Below are 22177 nucleotides of genomic sequence, written 5' to 3'. Positions count from 1 at the left end.
AGTAACCCCAGAGGAAGGTGAGTTTGCAAAGCCTGCATTTGATTTTAGGTGGGAAATGGGCCTTTGTTTTGAAGTGAGATGATCAGAGTTGAAGTTCTTGACTTTGCTAATTTTCATGTGTCTTCCGCTTATTCCCATGGGAAACTGATTCAGAGGCCCTCCAGCTAGAACTCTGAAGCGCTGCTGGTCTCAGCTTTTTAAAATGCCATTTGGATGTTAATATTTCCCTTCAATTATATTAAATGAAACTAATGATTGCTGTGTTTAATTTTTAAAGGATATTTGAAGGCTAATCTTTTAAAGGAAAGATTATTTTCACCCTAAAGTCTTCTAGTATGGATGTGGATATTGGTGTTTTTTGAATTATGAAAGTTTTATTCCATTTTAAGAAGTAGATTTATACAATAAAATGCTTTATCAATATCAAAAAATGATTGACCTGAATTATTTAGCTAAGTAGTTGATAATATTTCATACCTAGTATTTAGAATGGTTATTAGAATGTGAAGCAATTTCTCAGTTTCTTCTTTCCTACAAGAACTTTCTTGTAGCTTTTACTTTATTTCTAAGAAAAATTGATTTTATATTCAAACTGGAGAAATTTCCTAGGAGAAATGAATTATACAAAATACATTAATTTCAGCCCTAAGGGAAAAACTAACTTTGTTTTGTTTTCACCTTGCTTTTTCCACTTGCTGGTGCTTATTCCACGTTGTAGTCTTGATTATTTCTCCTTTTTATAGACTTGTCAGTAAGCCCTTGAGAATCTCTGTGCTTGGAGGATCAATCTATTCCAATAGTTCCAAAAGAAGTGGATAACCATTGGGAAGCTTATTAATAAAACTAACAAGAAAAGTGTTTAAGATAAATTGCTTCATAGGAACTAGTAATTAAAGCAGAAAATGCTAAAGTTTCCTTTGGAGGATATCAGGCAATGAATCAAATAGTTTTAAGTTTGCAAACTCCATTCTGTGATCTTTTAGCATCTCTTGCAGAGCATGTTCATATATTTACATTAGCTTAGAATTCATGGTATTTCATCTTATGAAAAGACCAGAATGAGTTTTGGGAAATGTCTATGCAGATTAACAATTCTGTATCATTATTTTGATTTGGGAAAACAGAGCTTTTCTCCCCAGGATCATGAGGGAAATTATTTTTCCTCTTCTCTGCTACCACCTCATTACAAAGGCCCACACTACACAAGGAGCAGGCATTTAAGTGAAGGGTAAAGCTAACTTTTGCTCTTGGTTCAAACAATTTCTTCCATAGCTCTGAGCTTGTTATGCAAGTGTTGTTTGCTTTAGAGGTTCTTCCTTCAAGAGATGCTAATCTTTGTGTACTTTCTGTCTTGTGGAGATAGTACAAACATGCCGTTTGCTGAGGTGGCTCCTGTCCTTAGTAGATGTGGGTGTATCTGAAATCCATACCTGTTTATTGGAATCACTGAAAAATCTTCATAATTTTTAATTTGATATATAACTCAGAGCTCTCTAAGCTTACTGCAGTGCAAGGAGCAAGCAGTCATCATAACCAAAGGTTGAGATGTTCTAATGGCGGTTGTGTTAAGTTTCACTGATCTCTTTAGGAGATGTCATTAAATAGGCTGTAATTATTATCACCAGCATCTCAGGGCTTCTGGCAGTGACACCTGGGTTTGTTTGTTTGTTTTTTATATAGGTGATGGGGGCTCATGAGAGCTGTTGGGAGATACAATTTTTGGCAACACTCAGTAGCTAAGGCATTTTCTCTTTACATCAATTATCCAGAATCACTACTGGCAAAGTTCTGTCCCCTTCAATACTGCTGGAATAGACCCCAAGCTAGGTTGTGTGGTTCTCCACCATTCCTAGCCCTTTGACATGTAAGGGATGTATCTGATTCTGAGATTGGCTCTAATTTCAAATAGGATGCTCCTAGTCACTTCAGGATCACCCATACCTCTTACTTAATTAGGTCATTGACTTTACTGCCAGACTTTATTGGTTATAGTAGTAAGTTGTGTAGGTGGTAACAATAATAATTTACTCATTGCTGTAAAAAGCATTTTAAGTCTTTCACTTTCTTTAATCTGCACAAAACTTTTGGGGGATATCTACTCTCTCCATTATATAGATAAAGAACCTACCCAAAGGTAGATGGATAGTGATATTCCTGAATCCAAGGCTCACACTTTTTTATTTTTCTATATTTTTCATGATAAATATAACACACACACACACACACACACACACACACACACACACACACACAAAATTACTTGTCATTGTATCTTATAGTCATTCCCCGATTCAGTATGATTCCCCAACCCATGCACCTGTTTTGTGACAGCCACTTTTGCTGGGAGAAGTTTGAATAGGGTACCTAAGAGTGGGCAATGGTGTTTTGATTCTCACATTTTTGACTGTATACAGAGATTTCCCAATTTTTTGTCTTAGTATAAAACAAGCATTCATATAAACAAAGTATATTTAAAAATAGATTTTCCAATCAGATGCAAAAGAAAGTACAAAATTAAGTTTCCTGGCTATAAGTCAATTCCACACACATACACAAAAGTTGTTTGGTTTTTTTGTTTTTGTTTTTTTTCTCCATAAAATGGGTCCTAGGAACTACTGTTGAGCCTCAGGAAAACGATAGCACTAACCAGATCTCAGGGACTGAGCTGAAATTTGTGGCCTTTCTTTTTATGGTAAGATAGCTTTTAGTCTTTCTGTGTGAGTGCCTTTTAAAATGAGAGACTACAATCCCTATGCACGCCAAGAAAAAAATTTTAACAAAATCCAGTGCTGCTGCTGCTGCTGCTGCTGCTGCTGCTACTACTACTACTACTACTACTACTACTAATAATAATAATAATAATAATAATAATAATAATAATAATAATAATAATCGTTATCATCATCATATGGAAGTCTGTGTGAGAACCTAGTTAAATAAATAACTATGCAGATGGGTGTGCTGATAGCAGTTAAAGTAATGAGGAATGCTGTCACCTGAAACTGCTAAGGCCAATAGACTCACCTGACCACAAACAGGTAAGGACCCAACAGTAGCACAGAAAGAGAACTGATACGTGGTAACAAAGCCTGGCCAATAGCTGTAATAGGGGAGGTGAGGATAGAATAGGGAATAGGAAATGCAAGCAGGATGAGGAAGAGCAGCCAGTCCACAGGCTACAGACTCCATGATGCAGGTGCTCTCAACAGCTGCCCTGTCAGGTGCTGGGTACACCATTGCTGTGGCCCGTGGGAGAAACACCTGCACTTAAAAGGTGGAGGCGAAAGAGGTGGGGGTGTTAGGGAGGCTGGCAAGGAACCAAGTTTCTCTCCAATTAGGTTATTTTCATGACTTGAACAGGAAGTGCGATTTCCTCGTCTGGAGTGTGCACCGGGGCCTCGAGGAGCAGAGGTTGCCTTCTGCCATGGGCAGGGCACTCTCCAGGCTTCTGCACACACATGTTCTTCTATGTTTTTATGTCTGGTGTTCTCGGTTGTTTCCCAGGAGTATTGTTTCTCTGGCCCTCACTCTCTTGCCCTCCACTACCATGCCTTAGGTGGTAGTAAACTTTTTTCCTTTGGCCGATTTTCTTTCACACTTAAATTGTGATTTTATTATTATCATTATTATTATTATTATTATTATTATTATTATTATTATTATTATTATTATTATTATTACTATTACCATTATTTTGGTAGTGGTGGGGTCTATCACTTTCTCCACAGAGAATGGACTTTATGAAGGCTAGCACTTAGCATAGTTGGTGTCTCATCAGCATTTTGACTGAAAGGAGAGATGAGACACACACACATGTATGCACACAGACACACACACACACAGACACACACACACAGCGGGAGAAACAGAGATGTAGAAACAGAGACAGAAAAGTGCATGTGTGTGAGTGTGCACGTGCGTGCGTGCGTGCGTGCGTGCATGCGTGCGTGCGTGCGTGCGTGCGTGCGTGCGTGCGTGTGTGTGTGTGTGTGTGTATGAACATGTGTATAGGGCCAGAAGCAAAAGATAACCTTGGATATTATTACTCCGGTTCTTCACAGTCTTCCACCTTTTGCAGGGCAGGGTCTTTCCCTGACCTGGAACTTGCCAGATAGGCTATGCTGGCTGCCAGTTAGCCAAGGGAACTTCCTGTCTCTTCCCTAGTGATGTGATTTGAAGCACCTAACACTATGCCTGATTTGTTTGTTTTTACATGGGTTCAGGGGATCAAACTCATGTCCTTTTCTCTGGAAGGCAAGTACTCTATTGACTGAACTATCCCCCCCCCCAATTCCTACATGGAGTTTCAATGAACATATAAGCATTACATATAAAATATTCTGAACTTATACATGGTTATCATCCAGACTCACACTTGGCCAGCAGCTGATTGGACAGCAACTGCACAGATGTTTACAGTTGTTCAGAGAGACGAAAACTAAAGAAGAGAAAATAAAACCTTCCAGAACTCAAAGATCTTACCAGCTAAAGTAGGATCTGTCTCACTCTTTTAATAACAGTACTTTATGGCCATTTGAATTCTGTTCATTGTCATGATGAGAAATCCAGACTTCATTGTTCAGGCGCGACATTGCAGCCAGTCATTATGCCATATTTACTTGCTGACTGTGTCCAAAAAAAAAAGCACATTGTTAGTCACCCAGCAACACAAGGAAATCCCAAGTGCTTTGTCACGAGACACAGACTCATGTGGTGGGTGTTCTAGTGTACACAAACACGCAGCTGGATGAGTCAAATGATTAAGCTGACAATGATTGTTCTAGAAGTGGCATGGATATAGCAAAAGCAGGCTTCTGGGAACTCAGAGTCCTCAAACAATTGAACATTTCTGGAGAAACATTCAGATCTCCATGATTTCTGTATATCCATGTTTAGGCCTAACTGTTCAGGAAGCACCAGGCCAATGTTTTTTTCTTGTGTCCAGGTCATGAATTTAGTCTGCTAGGATGTTTTGCTGTGCTTCGAGTTGTGAGGTGCTTGAGTGTCTCTCCCATTGGCCTGGACTGCATGGCCTTGTAGAGCCATCCATCTGCATCTGTGGAGTGTGGGGATGAAGGACAGGCCCCAGAAGCAGCATCCTAGAGGACTTCCAGGACAGAGCAGGTACTGGAGGAAGTCAGCCTGGGGTTCTGTACAGAAAGGCATGAGGTTAGAAGACCATGGAGTGCTGCCAAGAGAGGAGTTTGACTTGGATCACAGGGAGCCAGGCCCAGAGCTATCCCCACGCTAAGCGGTGAACAGATGGGCGTTTATCTAGTTTCTGTCCCTTGTAGGAAAACAAATGATGAGTTAAAGGAACAGAAGGACAGTTTTCAGTGGGGATTTTATTGTTAAGAGGGGCATCTGCTTTCACGTATTTATAATAGAACCACAGTGAACTGAAGCACAGCAGATGCCCTGGAAAAGGTCTTGGTGAAGGATCTGACCAGGTGCATGAAGCTGCATGCATAGTTCCCAATGTCTGCTATTGCTGTTCCAGGGGCTCCTGCATAGAAGAGAACAGTAAACACACAAAGCAGGAAGGTGCCCCAACACGGAGATGGCAGTGCTTTTTTTTTTTTTTACTTTTGGGCAAGTCCCACAATTGAGTAAGGGTGGAGGAATAAGGTTCGGCTTTATGGAGGAAAAAACTGACACTGTAAACAAGCAACCTCGTAAGAGTGTATGCCACACCATGTGTTCATAGTGATGCTGCTTAAAGAAAAGAATGTATCAGTTGTTTATAGAAAGAAAGAGTGGGGGGAAATCCAGTGAGATCTCTGCAACACTTATCCCTGAACACTGGGGCTGTTTTTCTCCCTACTCACCTATATATTCAGTAAAAGCAAATTTGACCCCAATGATAAGTAACTAACAAGGGGCTGGGGAGATGGCTCCATGGATAAGCACACTGCCTGTTCCTCCAGAGGACCCAGGTCCAACTCCCAGCACCCACGTGGCAGCTAATAACTGTCTGAAACCCCAACTCCAGAGCATCCAATCCTTTCTTCTGGCTTTGGAACCATACATTAACATGTAGTACACAGACATACATGCAGGCAAAATACCAAACTCATAAAAATAAATAAATAAAATTATAAACAAGAGATTTAAATCTCTTAAAACAAACATCACAAACTTGGCAGTTTTGCTTCGTCGTTACTGACTTCTAACTGAAGGAACAGGAGGCTTAGATAGCACAAAGCAATACATAATAATTAAATGTGTTGTGGACACTTGCTTGCTTCAGAAGCTGATTAAGGTCATGGAAAGGAGCTCATGTCAGAAAGTGAGTACTTCCTGAACAGATGCTCACACAGCACACAGACCCGGCATTGAGCCTGAGGCATCTAAATCGAACCAACCAAATGCAAGTATTTGATACCTAATGTGTTGAGAGGCAGATGAGCCCTGGGGTGGTTGATGTTTCAGCGGAACTTTATTTATAAGGATTCAATTCCCTATTTCCCGTCATACTGAAGACCACTGTGAGGAAAACGGAGAATATGGGCTCACTAGCAGAGATCTTTTAACTCTCCCTGCCCTTTCCTCTTCTCTGCACACTGCACTCCAGAGGGGCAGTGGGAAGCTGGAAGTTACAGCTTTTGGACAATATTGACACAGTGGCTGTTAGACTCAAGATTTTGATGGCCCCGCCATGAATGCCTTCATCTCCTCAGATCTGTATCTCACTTCCTACCAGACAACACTCCCCTTGTCTCTACCTCCCTCGGGATGTCACTTTACCTTCCAAGTGTGAGCTCTTAGGGCACAGGGTAGTATCTTAAGCTCCTATTGGTTGAACATCAATTCCTGGTACTTGTAGTTGGTCAAAACAAAGCACTACATGTACAAGTTGCATATGTTCCTTTCACCTGATGATTTCGAGTTGTACATCCTGCTAGCTCTAATACCACTGGTGTCTGGCATTCTTCCCTGTGTGTACCCAGTGCTCTTTTATTGGATATCTCTAGGGAATTTTTTAACTTCCTTAGACTGCTGTACTCATTTTTGGTTTGATGAAGCAATAACAGTAGCAGTATTTTTCTTAATTTTGAGAATTCAACAGAAAAGTACTATTTAATATTCTGTATGGTTTTATGAACTACAGCTTTTAGTCTTGATGGTTGATAATATTTTACTATGTAGATAGACTGCAGTAGTTAGAATCCTTTAGTATACATGAACCCTTACATTGTTTCATCTTCAAGCTAATAGAAATGACTATGGTTAACACTATTATTTGCATAGCTTTGCCTCCAGTTAATTATATAAATATTTAGAAATATATCACAAAATTATTAACATTTTGTCAATGCTAGTTTTATCTACAGATAAGCTACCATAATGTGTAATATAAGAAATTCACATAAGATGGTAACTGATGCTATTTTAGGCAGCTTTATGAAGATGCCCATCTCATAAATTATCCCAGTTAAAACATACAATTTAGGTGTTCTAGTGTATTCACAATAATGTAATCATTATCCCAATAATCACAATAATGTAAAATATTTACAATAATATAAAGTTATCAATATTAGAATATTTTACTACCTCCTCCAAACTATATTTATTTTCAATCATTCATTATGCCACACAATCTCCTCCAGTCCTAGGTACCCATTTTTGGACATTTCAACTAAATAGAATACATATGTATTATATATGACACATTATATATTATATATATATGGTCTTTGTGATAGGCATCTTTTATTCAGAATAATGTCTTCAAGTATATTCCTCCTATAGACAAATGATATTCTGTTTTATGAATATCTCATATTTTGCTCATCCATTCATAAGCAGATAGGCATTTATTTTATTTTCACCTTTTAGCTGTTAGGAACCTTCTAACTTCTATGAACACTCACAGGCAAGGCCTTTGTGGAAACACACATCTTCCTTTTTCTCCCGTGTAGTCACAGGATTAACTCCTATGTCATGCTATAACTCTGTATTTGCCCCTTTGCAGTCACACGCACATCAGCACTGTGGTTCTCTGACTCTGGTGTTTGCCATTCCGGTGACTGTGCAGTAGTCTATCTCTACTGAGGTCTATTAAGCATGTCACGTGATTTTTAAAAATATATTTGATGTCAGCTGGGTGTTGAAAAAATTTTTACATCATATATTTTAAAATTCAATATAATTAATAGATTGAGGCTAGAGAGATACCTCAGTGATTAAGAGCACTGGCTGCTCTTCCAAGTTCAATTCCTAGCACCCACATGGCAACTCACCACTGTCTATAAATCCCATTCCAAGGGATCCAACTCCCTCACACATGCACACAAAACACCAATGTACATAAAAAATAAATTATAATATATGTATATAATTAATAGATGACATGATCAATATTAATCAACTCATATACTATATGCTAAATGTGGCATCAGAAATAAATGCAAGTTCATAAACACTACAGAAAAAAGTTTAAACCAATGTTTGAATTATACTTTATAATTACATAGCACTTAGATATATTAACTCATTTACTCTGAATAATTATTATCTTAAGTGTCATCCAAAGACAATTTTTAAAAATATAAAAGACTTATACATGTTCACTTATACTACATGTCAAGTCATTAAAATTCTTTTAATTTTGGATTTGTTTGTTTGTTTGTATTGAGATAGCGGCTCACTCTATAGTTCTGGCTGTTTTAGAACTCTCTATGTAAACCAGGCTGGACTTAAACTCACAGAGATCTACTGCCTCTGAGTGCTGGATCAAACTCGTGTGCTGCCACACTTGGCTAATGTTGGAAAATTTTAATGGATTAAAATACTAGTGTGTTGTCTGTATCTTCATTGTAATAGCAAGGTCGGCAGATAATATATTAGGGAATTTTAAATTTATATTTTGTACATTTAAAAAATACTTGTCAATATGTTATCATGATGCCTTATTGACTTGGGCATGTAGAAACCTGTCTTGAACATAGCCAGACATATTCAAAAATGAGAAGAGAGAGAAGGGTCTCCAGGGCAAGACGTTTTCTCTTGAAGTTATTTAGGACATATTTGTCCAAAAGTGTTTTTATTTCACTAAATGAGAAATTTATGTTTTTGTTATAAAAGCATTACATGGCCATCATTAAAGAACCATAGAATTAATAAGGGCAAAAATATCTTTCCACCACCACCACAACCCTTAGAAATATTAGAAATTTAAGTTTCAGTTCAATGTTTTCACATATCATTTAAAAAGTCTCTGTACTTGGTGTATAACTTTAAAGCTCAACATGTTACTTGAAAAATCTTATATTTGCAAATCTTTCATGAATGTTGTTTCAATGTTATGAACTATAGAGGTAATATATTTATTTACCAAGTTTGAACATTTGGCTTATTTATGAGTTGTCAGTGTTTTTTGTTTGTTTGTTTGTTTGTTTTCTAATATTTGGGTGTGGTGTGGGTTAAAGTGCCATGGCACGTGGGTGGCAGTCAGTGCCAACTTTGTAGAATTGGTTGTCTTCCTGCCTTTGCATAGACTCTAGGGATCAAACTTAGGTCCTCAGGAAAGTGCCTTTGCTTGCTAACCAGTCTCCCTAGCCTCAGGAGCTTAGTAGCATGATAAACATCTTTTGCATAGGATGTTTGCCTCTTAGAAAATTTTTTTATGGTAAAATATTGCAGTCATAAGTATGGTGTTAATTTGTTTCCCAGTATCTCTGTATAGTTCTGGCTAGTCTAGAACTCACTCTGTAGACCAGGCTGGCCTTGAACTCACAGAGATCCACTTGCCTCTACCTCCCCAGTGCTGCGATAAAAGGTGTGCATGTACCACCACCGCCCAGTTTCTCTCTCTCCCCTCCCCCCCACTTGCTTTCTTTGAGACTTGGCTGGCCTCTACTTTCTTCTACCTCCAGAGCGTATAGTCAGTCTTTTTTGCTACATTTGGTTCCTTATCTACCACCCTTCCCCACCCCTATCCCTTCCCACTACCCAACACTAGGTGAGTGAGAAAGAAGGTTAGAGGGGAAAGGGGGCATAGATCTCTTTACACTGTTCCTTCCTGATTAGGGATGTCAAGTTCCTCCGGGCAAGTCCAATCTTCACTGTCAGGATATCTCCAACCAGCAAACAGCAAACATCAGTCCAGCAAACAGCAACAGAACTATCAGCAGCAGGTGGGAGCAACAGCAGCTGCCTCTCTGAAGACTCTGGCACTGATAAACCCCCTGCAGAGTCCCCATAATTCCAAACATAAGCTATCTGCAGCTGGCAAAATATATACCTCTCCTAGAGCAAAACAGTTGGCTGCTATGGACAATCTGAAGCAGCCCCATATCCCTTACCTGGGAGTAAGACAAAAACATGTTTACATAATATAACTGAGTGTTTTAAGAAACCAAAACTCTTACTCCAAGAGTGCTAGGATTAAAGGTGTGTGCCACCACATCTGGCTGTTTCTCCCTGTTTATGTTCAGTGTACTTCCCGCAAAGTCATAATACATGTGCTAACTTATTGGTTAAACAAAAACAGTGGGAACTTTCTGGGTCCAATGCTGTAAGCATCTGGGGCTAGATTAAACATGATGTTTTCCTTCCTGCTTAGGACAGAGTGCCTGCATCACTGCTGTGTTACTAGCTTTGCACTCTGTATTTTAGCCTTTCCAAGTTTATTACTTCTGTACCTTTTCTTTCTTTATCTTGTGTATTTTTCATTACTACTACATTGAATGGTCTCCACACTTGTCTTCTGTGTTGGAAAAATAGACGTCACATATGGCTGTGCTTTCCTTGCACAGAAGTCCTACGATCTTACTCATGTGTTAGAGCAAAGGCACTTTTAATTTCGTTGGTTATTTTGAGTTAATTTGTTACTAAACAGTATATCTATCTTCATTTCAGAATCTTGAGTCACAGATCAAGTGTAGGTCATTGCCATGTTGCTTGGAAATGGCCTGTAAATAGTAAAGTCATAGCACATCTTCTAAATTGTGACATTTCCCCTTGGGTTTTGGTCCATCTTTGGAGGGATTCATATTGGGAGGCAAGCAGCAATCAATACTGTAGGCTGAGGTCACTGACAGGGGCCAAAGGCAATAATGTGTGAAATTTAGGATGAATTGCTCTAGAGGTTTTGTCTAGGTTTACTTAGGCAAGGGAGTTGTTTAGACAAACATTGGCCTTTTAGAGGCTCTTTGAAGTGACCACCTAATGAATCAAGGGAAAGGGCCGTTAAACCCGTCTTGGTGAGAACATCAAAAGAAGAGTAGGATACGGTTACATGTCTCTGGAGCTCTCAGTTGACCTTTCCAGAGTGGGAGAGGAGCCTCAATGATTGGGTAGTTCTTAGTTTATAGTGACTATTTTTATCTTTTCATTTCCCACCCCCCTACTTTTTCTTTCCCCATCTTTATCTTCTCTAGGCCTAGCCCTGCTTTGTTACTCAATAACACAGAGCATTACAGTGTAAATGTAGCATCTTCTAATGGGAGAGACTCTTCCATCAGTCTCCATATTACGTTCTTATAACCCCATAATGTAATCATCCTTCTTTATTGTAAGGAAAGCAAGATAATCAGTCCTATTTGGGGTTCATTTCCCATTTTCATATGCTATTATCTCCTTTCTCTGCTCACAGGAGTGAGAGATGAGTAGAGAATCACACTTGCTAATTCACTGTGTCCTTTCTTGTTGCATGTTTCTTCTCTTCTTGAAAACCTTTGCTGGAGTAACAAGTTGAGTTTCATATATTTTCTGATTTCTTGTTAAGCTCACAGGATACCTTTGATAAAGGCATGCCAATAAACAAGCAGGCGAAAACCAGAGACATAGAGATTAGTCAAGGAAGGTTCCAAATCACGGTGCACATTCTGTCACACGTCCCTCCTGGGCCAAGAAAGGCACAACTAATAAAGCACAAAACCCTCCCATGAAAGCCGTCTAAGCCCCTGGCAATATTGTATTCTACCATTCTTTCTCAACAACAACATGGCACCCAACCTGAGCCCCTTTTTCTCTTCTTGCTACATCTGTAACACAGTTCTGGGCTTCAAGAGTTGACTGAGAAAAATAAAAAAGAAATATCTGGACTATATTATATGAGCATTTGCCTTTTCTTTGTCTTAAAAATAGGGCCACCACAATGCTGTCTATAGAGAAGGAAATAGGTCTGATGTCTTGCATTGCTATAGCTAAACTTGACACTCCTCAGTCATACAGGAAATACATGCTGTGAATAAAACAGAGAGAAAATATGTAAGGAAGGCAGCATTCTTATGGAAAGATATCAAGACAAATTACCTGAATGGCCCAGAGAAATATGCCCAATGGCAAGGTAAACAATATACTTCTGAGGTTTTGTTTTATAGACTCCTGTAGATATTAAAGTTTTCTAAGCCACAGAAGTATTACCTAACTTATGTACTATTTAAAGCTCAGTACTGCCTGCTGCAGATATGCACAGAATCTTGAAACACTGTGTGGGTAAGCAAGACTACCTTAGCCTTTTTAGAGTTTTGACTCATGACCCTAAAATTGTCTTAATTAAAACATGAACTTATAGCCAGGCACAGTGGTGCACGCTTGTAATCCCAGTACTTTGGGAGTCAGAGGCAGGCTGATTACTGTGAGTTTGAGGCCAGCCTGGTCTACAAAAAACAAGTCCAGGATAGCCAAGGCTACACAAAGAAGCTCTATCTCGATAAAAACAAACAAACAAAAAACCCCATACATTTATTTATAGGCTACTGTAGCTGTGAAGCAAAGACAAATTGAACAGCTGAGCCCTGAGCCAGGAATCTTCTAGGACACCACTAAGAAAAAGAAAGTGGATATTTTCTACTGTTTTCAAGACTCACACCAGTGGTTGTTTCTTTCCCTTTCTTGGATACAATTTGATGGAGAGAAAAGCTTGTTAGCACTAGCTGGGGGTTCTCTGGCCCCTGTTGATAAGTGACCCCTGAGAAGTCTAGCCACTGGAGCTTGCCTTTACATGCTGTGAGCAGCTTGTTTCTTGAGTTCAGTCTCTTGTTTGGTGCTCCTACCTTTTCTCATTGCATGAAGATCCATTATCTTACTTTGCAACTTATGAATACATCCCCTAATTTCAGCCAGCCTATCCCCCTCAAGTGAAAATGGGGGAAAGAAAAAAACACTAGTATCTTTTGAAGCAGAAAACAGGAAATAATATTTATCTGTAGCTAGGAGAATATACAGATATAGTTATGATTCCTTCTAGTAATTACATGCTTTTGACTTTTGAGTTTTTGTTGTTTTTTGTTTTGTTTTTTGGTACATTGGATCTTTCCTCAGTGATTACTCTTGCGAACAGCATTTCAGTTGATCTGGGTTTCTTTGGGTGGCACCACTGTTTAGTACTGAGGTCTGGACCTGTGTCACTCCAGCCCAGAGAGCACAGTGGTCTGCAAACCTCTCCTTCCGACTCCGCTTATGTCCCACCAAATCCCCACTGATTCCACGGTTGCTAGCTGTTACAACCTACTTGGTTTTGACTGACCTTTTCCCATCAGGTAGTACTGAAAATGACCCACGGAAAATCTGAGGATGACTCCTGCTCCCCTGATCAGTGGGGACATGTTACTAAACAGACTTCTGTCTAGTAATCATTTGAGTCTGTGGGAATTACTTGTGGTGTGTGGGTGAAGGCTTCAGTGAATGTGTGTTGTTGGTATGGGCATGACCATGCCTGGACCAAAAGGCCTCAGACTCATGAGAAAATGTCAAAGCCTTCTCTGGGATAGGCGCAGGCAAACTGACAAAGCTTCTCTCTTGGCCCCAAGTACAAATATTGATAATGTGTGCAGAAAATGTCTGCCATAGCTTTCTCCTTGTGAATATATATGTATGTATATATATGTAGCCTAAAGATGGGGCACTTACAGAGACTGCTTTGACAAAGATCAGCTAAATCTGCCCACTGAGCCAGCTGATGCCATGAGCCAGCCTCCCTGTTTAGCTGAGGTGATCCTGCCTCCTTGTTCTGCTGTATGCAATAAGCCTACCTCTGTGTGTTCAGCAGCATATGAGAAGCCTGTGGAGCTTCCAGGGTGCTGTGATTTCTCCACCAGAGAACTCAGTTAACCCAACCTAATATTATGTGCACCCAGCTGTCTGTTTTTTCTTTACTCCTTCACTGGCCCCCTAATCAGGTCAAGTCCCTGGAGCTGTGCGAGGGTGTAGCAATTGGTGTTACCTTTTCCATTTATGGTCTCCTGTATCCATGCAGAGAGAGAGAGATATCAACATGCTTGGGACCTCAGGTCAGCATGCGCTTTTGTCACTAGGCAGCACCCTGCCTCGCAGAGCTCTGTGGCCACTCTGTCTGGAAACCCTTGCAAATAGTCCTCTGTCTTCTATTTACCACAACAATAGACGAGATTTCAAGTTTTTCATCGCTTTTCCCTTATGTATGTGTATGTATTATGTATACATGTGTATGGGCTGGTGCTCTCGCTGCCCGTGTGTGTGTGTGTGTGTGTGTGTGTGTGTGTGTGTGTACAATGGATGTCGTCCTTGATCACTTAACTTTAGACTCAGACAGAGTCTCTTACTGAACCTGGAGTTCAACCCTGTGGTTAAGCTGGCTATCCTAGCCAGTAAGCTACAGGGATCTGACTGTATCTGCCCCACTGCTCAGCACTGCAGTCATAGATGCGTGCTGTTGCATCCAACATTTTATCCAGGCCCTGGAGATTGGAGCCTATGTCCACATACTTATATAGCAGGCATTTTACACACTGAGCTGTCTCCTCAACTTCTTCATTGCTTTTTCTTTTAAGGGTACAAATATTGAGACTCAAATTTGCATTGTTTTAAAAATAGACATGATTTAACCACTTTTGTTGCAAAGAAATAGTGTCAGCTCTCTTTAGCAAAGTAACACTTTTACTAGTTTACATCAAATTATCCAATTTTTCCTTTACTGTTTTATCCCTTTCAGTAATACACGCTGTCCTCGATTCTGTGGCAAATTCCAGAACTATTTTAGGATTAAATGAGCTGGAAGACATTGCTGCAGGAATAGCTTCATGTTGCCAGTTGCCCTAGCAATGTGTTCCTATTCCCTTTGCCAATTGGTTTGAGCAATCCTGAGTCCTCTGAAAAGTCATCTCATCCAACTTCCACGGGCGTGAGCAGGCCTGTGGCTTCTCTCTGGCATTGAGTGCATCCCCCCCTCCCATGTATATGTTTTCATTTCAAATGAAGGAAGGTAGCATCAATTACCTGCTTTATTTGTGCAAAGTGTAAGACCACAGTAAAAGCCTGGCTCCTGATATACTTGTCACTACAATGCACATCAGTCCAAAACTTCTCTTTTGTTATACTGAGGCATTACTGCCAATCTTTACTAATTTATGATTTCTCAGAAACCCTAGGCTGAAAGATTCCTATTTTACTATTCAGTGAAATTTTCACAGTGAACATTTATCATGAATTTGAGTACATTGATAAGTCCTTTTTGCCAAGAAAGATATTCAGTTCTATTCTTAGTATAGGTTTAACTCAATTTATGGATCTGCTGCTTTCATAAAAATTTGGCTTATGGAATTAATTTTCTTTTAGTAAATTGATTTTTCTACTGACATGCAATTTGAATCAGAGCTGTGTTTTTTGGTGCTATAATAGCCTTAAGATATAGCAAAATCACACTGATGATGGCAACAGTCCCCTTGAGGGGGGTGTCAAGTATTGGTGTGATGACAAGCTTGTTAATTAAAAATGATTAGAACTAATTTCATGTTTGAGCAAATGAATTCAAGGTATAATGAAAAGAAACTGTGATACTTTAGCTGACTAAAACATACTCAAAGATGCTATATCTGTAATATTCTCCTATACAAAATCTCTTTGCTTTTGATTTGTTTTGTTTTCTGATCATAGTATACATTAGAAGGAGCATCAGAAACAACAAAAATACTTAAAAGCAAGTGAAATGAATTTGAGAACCATTCATTTGAACTTGCATGCAGACTTCTTATACCTATGTATTCCAGAAGGGGGGGAAAAAAAGCATCCTATTAGTCTCCCTGTTAGTTGAAGATGTACACTAAGCCTTGAGGGAACTGAAGAGATTTGTGCTAACATCAAAGATTGGGAAGGCAGAGAGACGGTGATTCATTCTTAGCACGTTGCCACTGGAATTCCTTTTGGGTTAGTCAGAACACTAGGTGACTTTTGGAGAACAGCGAGCCTATTGTAAGCTCAGTTGCACAGGGATGCCAATTGCAGCTGCTATCCAGATATGGTATTGCTACCAAATATGTCTGGAGTTCCCTGGGCCAGTGCCTGTATTGATCTTTTTTTTTTTTTTTTTTTTTTGATGTAACTTAATTTATTTTTTTTTCTTTCTTTTTTCTTTTTTTTTTCCTCCTTTATTAATTTATTCTTGTTACATCTCAATGGTTATCCCATCCCTTGTATCCTCCCATTCTTCCCTCCCTCCCAATTTCCCCTTATACTCCTCCCCTATGACTGTTCCTGAGGGGGATTACCTCCCCCTCTATATGCTCATAGGGTATCAAGTCTCTTCTTGGTAACTTGCTGTCCTTCCTCTGATTGCCACCAGGTCTCCCCGTCCAGGGGACATGGTCAAAGGTGAGGCACCAGAGTATGTGAGAAAGTCATATCCCACTCTCCACTCTACTGTGGGGAGTGTTCTGTCCATTGGCTAGATCTGGGTAGGGGCTTAAGGTTTACCGCCTGTATTGTCCTTGGCTGGCGCCTTAGTTTGAGTGGGACCCCTGGGCCCAAATCTGCCTATCATAATGTTCTACTTGTAGGCTTCTAGGACCCTCTGGGTCCTTCTACTTTGCCTTTCTCCCATGATTCTCTCATCTAGAGTCCCACTAGAATGTTCTCTCCTCTGTCTCAGTTTCCTGGTAAGTGAAGGCTTTCGTGGGACATGCCCCTTGGGCTAATATGCAGATATAAGTGAGTATATACCATTTGAGTCTTTCTGCTTCTGGGTTAACTCACTCATTATGATCATTTCTAGCTCAATCCATTTATCCACAAATTTCGGGAATTCCTTGTTTTTAATCTTAAAAATCTTTCTCTTTCATTCCAATTGAATCGTCTCCATCTGGGAAAGATAGCTGTGTGCTTATTGAAATCATTGCCTTATTTCAGGCTGTGTCAGATCTTCCTGTTCTCTGTCAGGATAGAAGATGGGGGTTTGATCATTTTGATAGCTCACAGGGGAATAGATGGGGCAGTTAGATTCCTGGTATTATTCTAGATAAGTTCGGTGAATATCAGATAGCAAGGGCCTATGTGCATTAGCAAATAGGAGCTTGTTAGAGGGCAGGAAACAGATACCATTGCCAACGCCGATAGTATTTGTCAGAGTTCCTGGAGGAAAGATGGAGGGTAGGGTCAGTGAGTCCAAACTGAAGATAAGTTTAGAAGTTGGGTATGAACTGAACATCCTAGTTAGGAAAATGAGCACCAGCTTATGAGTTCATAGGAACTAACATGAGTGAGCGGCCCTTAAGAAGACTCTCAGGCTTGAAGGGGACACAAGTTTCCAGTGTTAACAACCGACAAGAACTGGCAGAATGGAAGAGGAGGACGCAGCGGGAGCTGTGATTGTGGAAGAAAGCAGTCTCCAAGATCGTGGAACAGTAGGCATGGCGTCACACAGCCTCTTCCTCCTTTTGTTTTCTAGCTTCTTGCTTTCGGTGTTAGAAGTTCTCAGCTAACTGGCAGCCATTGGCCGGTCTGGACCATGTCAGGTCAGGGAAGGAAAAAGCTAACTGGACTGATAACATTTGTAAAGATGCTGGCCTGGAACTTCACTCTAGAGTGAGCTGGAGTGGCTGGCTTCCCAAGAACCTCTAATGCTTTCAATGGTCTTGTTTCTTCAAGAGCAGAGTCTAACACATGGCTGACCAAGAGACTAAAAGTATCCTGGGAGCACAGTAAGGGGGGAAGCCAAGGCTTCAATCGCAGTGTTCAGAAAGTATATGGTCTTTTCTGTGTTAATGGTATGTCCAATATTCCCCTAGCCTAAAGCAAATTGCTGTTAAGCAGTGTAGGGGAGAGCCATTCAATATTGAGCAGATCTATACATTTCCCATCATTTCTACATAAACTGTTACCCTGAGACCTAATTTTTCTTGTGATCTTTTTTTTTTTTTTTTAACATAAGGTAAAGTGTACTATCTAATTCTCAAACATTTGGGGATACAGTATATATGTGTCTGAAAAGCGTATATATTTTTCTATTATTGAATGGCGTATTTTATAATTATTAGATAAAAATCTACTAATTTGTTATGTATATTGACTTTTCAGTATTGTTTTTGAGATGGGGGCCCCACGATGTAGCCCAGGCTGTCCTGAGCTCAGATGACTTGAACTCATACTGATCTTCCTGTTTCAGCTTCCTGGGTGTTAGGGTTACAGGCATGAACCCCCATTCCCAACTTTTCCATTGCTGTTCTGTCAATTTTTTGGTGGCAATTAATAAGAGAGTAATAATTACTATATCTCTGTATAATTTTGAATTTGTATATTACCCCATTCATTTCTGGCAGTTTTGTTTCATGTACTTTCAAGTTCTTTTTTAGGTACAAGCAATAAAAATTAAGGATTGTTATAAGTTGTTAATGAAGTGACTCTTTGTCATGCCATTTCTCTCTTTGCCATTCCTTGTAATTGCACTGAAGTGCTGTCTATACTCTCTGTCTTCTACCTTTTTACTTCTGACTGGAGGTTTGTATTAGTGTCCTATCTTTCCCTATTGCTTTTATAGAAGATCTTTTATCAGTGTTTTTTGGCAATCTCATTTATTGTTGTTGTTGTTATTATTATTATTTTATTATTATTATTATTATTATTATTATTATTATTATTATTATTATTTGGTTTCTCGAGGCAGGGTTTCTCTGTGTAGTCTTGGCTATCCTGGACTAGCTTTATAGACCAAGCTGGCCTTGAAATCACAGCAATCGGCCTGCCTCTGCCTCCCAGAGTGCTGAGATTACAGGAGTGCTGCAATTTTATTTATTACTGATTTGCTGTGTTTCTCTTGTTTGTGGTTAGTTGAGCTGCTTTAATCCATGGTTTTATAACCTTCTTCAGACTTGAAAAATTAATGCTAAAATCTCTTTGAGTATTTTCTGCTCGATCCCTCTGCTCCTACTTATATGCATGCTAGAATGTTTAAAGTGTTGGATGAGTTGCCAGGGCTCACTTTGTTTTTCCTTTGCAATCCAGAAATGAGATTTCTTCGGAAGAAACTGTGAGCAGTCGTGTGGCTCACCTCACGTGTTTCTACTCTCCCAAGGATTACACTGCTGCTTTCCATTGCACAGCTAAACATTCATCTTCCGTGGTTGGCTTAGCTGTGTATGGCGGGAGGTTAACTGCACAGTGGGCTCTGAATTCAGTTCTACTACTCCCTGTTCCACCCTGAGCGAGGATAACTTCCTCCGTCACTACTCTTCCACCTTTAAAACAGGGAGACTTAACTCCTAAACTTTCAGGATCTTTGGGAAGAATTCTTATCCAGTCCTGTGTAATGTATATAAAGTTTACATTACATAAACTTTGATGCATAATAAATCCCTTATATCAGACAGTACTCACCCTTAGAACAATTGATTTGTTGGGAGCCTCAGGCAAGATGGCCGGCACAGTGTGAAGAGATGTTAAAAAAAAAAACTTGGTTTCCAAGAGACTTTGGCATAGGATGTTGATTTGAGAAACTGGGAGTTTTGCTGTGGAGTTTGGAGCACTGGGAACTCAAGGCAACAGCCATGCTTCTCTGACTAGAAGAACAAAGGTTGTTAGCAGGCAGCCTGACTTGCCTTATAACCCCAGTGCTGCTAACAAAACCCAGTGGAGGTAACTAACCAAACGCCTGGCATAGAGTTAAGGTTAAGGCCAAAACCTACTCCTAAAACTATTGCTTTCAGAATTTTGTATCAGAAAAATCTATATTAGACCCAAAGGGCCAGTCTTTCTCTTTCTTTTGGTAACAATAATAAAATAATGGAATGTGCTTTCATACCTTCTTTTACTTCATGCTAAGAGCCATATTTTATGTGCATCCTTGAAATGTTGCCATGGACACTAACAAAAGGGCCTTATTTCCCCTTGCTTATCTTGCTGTTTATATTCTCAGTTCCATGAATCTCAAAATCATTTCCAAAGGAGTTTTACATTTTTCATTCATTTGTATGTTTTATAAGCCAATGCTTAGTACTTCGCAGTTTTTCCTTTATCATCTTGCTTTCAATCATTACATGCCTTTTTAAACCCAGCCTTCCTACTGTGCAGCCATCCACATAATAATTGGACTAATATTACAAGAAAAGAAAAAAAAATACTATTTGGTTTTACTTTTGGTGACTAAAATTGTGTATTTTCTGTGATGTTGGTTTTGCTTCAGAATGTTTTTAGTAAGTATATTCCTTAAACCAACATACCCAGTTTTTGGATAACTTATACATTTGAAGTACCAACATCTATTTTTTTGAGCATCTACTGTCTGAGACCTGTCTTAGGACTCCTACAACTTTCTGAGCATATTTCATTTTATACCAGATCTTATCCAGATGACTCTACCCCTAGTCTTTACCTGTTCTTAGCATCGTTTGTGCTGCTTGAAATGTGTGACCCTTAGAATAGTCAGTGTAATTACATTTGTAAATGCTTTTCTTTATTTGCCAGTCCATATACCTCCCAGGAAAAGGCCATTTTGAGAAGGTTAATGCAAATATCATCACAGTGTATATTGATAGACCTCTTTAAAATGCAATTTCATTGGAAACTATGCCTATAAATAGGGTTAATGACTCAAATATCATGTATTTGACCTTCAGGGAAGAAATGTCTTCCTGTCTCCATGCAGACCCCTGAGGATCTATTGTTTTTAGAGCCTATCAGCCACTTGCCTGATGAAGCTATTGCATCAGATGATGTGATTTCTATTTTGGGAGCTTGAAGAGACTTGGGATCTACTTTACTGGAGTGCTTCCATAAACTCTAATTATTCTTTTTAACTGCTTTGATAAAAAGTTCCCCTTCATTCACATGAGTGGTATTTAATGTACCTCCATTGCATGTATTAATTTATTAAACCAGGACTTATTTGCACACTTCACACAATTCATACACCCACAGCCTAGGAAGTTTCCCAGGAGAAAATAATTTGTATTCCAGTTCCTTACCAGGCTTATCCTTATTATCCGATTTTTATTGGTGAGGAAATGATGACGTGAGGGTGCTCTGTAGCTTCAAAGTTAGCAATTAGTTTTAGAGGCTCACCTGCCAAAACCCGGGCTCTTAGCTACTCACACCATCTTCTGGGCCCTGTGAATTGGTAACATTCCCATCTGTGGACTGGCAGTAAATAATGTCCTTCTCTAAGCAGCATGGGAGATGTTTGAGAACCTGGATTTTTATTCAAACTTTGCCAATAAGTAAAAGTAAGAGTGCTGGAAATACTGAAGTCCTCCCAGGCTTGATTCCCTCAGCTGTAAAATGGGTGCGTAGACAGGAAGACAGAGAATAACCCTTTCCACTTTAGTGTTCCATTTAGTTTGATGTTAGGTATCATGTTGAACACTCAAACATTTCATCCATTTGATAGCTGTGAGCCTTCCCTTGTAGAGACTCAAACTGCTGAAGCCCGCCTCCCAGTTCTTCCTACCGCCTGGTCTGCCACCAGCCTTCTTCTCCTTAGATACACACACCTTCCTCCTGAGACTATCGATCTCAGGTGGTGAGAACCTGGCGGTCCTTGCTCGTGTTTCTTCCGGGATGAATTGACAAGATCTTGGTTTTTTTTCCCTCAGAATTCTACCCACATTGTTAGTTTTGTTACGTGCTATCATTTACCACCATGATAATGAGAGCTGAGGCATGACGCTAGAGCATGGACTCTGACTGAAACTAGCCACGAGACTATCCTTTTTGCCAGAGATGTGGGTCGGGGTGTGAATAATTGTGTACAGAGCTGCGCACTATCACATTGCCCACACTCATTCAGGCAGAGCAGGTTTCATGGCCACATCTAACACGTGTGTGATTATACAGAACTGGACTCTCACAGGAGTCACAGAGACAAGAGTGAGATTCTGAGTCCACGCTGACAAAGCAGGGAGGGATCAGAGAACCGAAACAGCAACCCTTGTTTCACAGGCAGAAAGACCGACTGCATCTGGGGAAGGTGGATTTTGAATAC

General features: G+C 39.7%; 1 protein-coding gene across 4 annotated transcripts in view; it reads left to right on the top strand.

Moving 5' to 3' along the window:
* Positions 1 to 22177, top strand: part of FMN1 (formin 1) — a 367926-nt gene that overhangs the window by 79363 nt on the left and 266386 nt on the right. The window contains exon 1 of one of the 4 annotated variants that reach the window (XM_084776576.1): positions 1 to 17. This exon is cut by the window's left edge and continues 172 nt beyond it. The exons of the other annotated variants lie outside the window; for them this stretch is intronic. Within the exon in view, the coding sequence (XP_084632702.1) occupies positions 1 to 17 (17 nt within the window). The remainder of the gene's footprint in view (positions 18 to 22177) is intronic. 4 annotated transcript variants of the gene reach the window in all.

Source organism: Acomys minous, assembly GCF_964271855.1.
Source record: "Acomys minous genome assembly, chromosome: 3".
In the NCBI taxonomy this organism is placed as follows: Eukaryota; Metazoa; Chordata; class Mammalia; order Rodentia; family Muridae; genus Acomys; species Acomys minous.
This window is presented reverse-complemented; position numbering and strand designations above follow the sequence as displayed.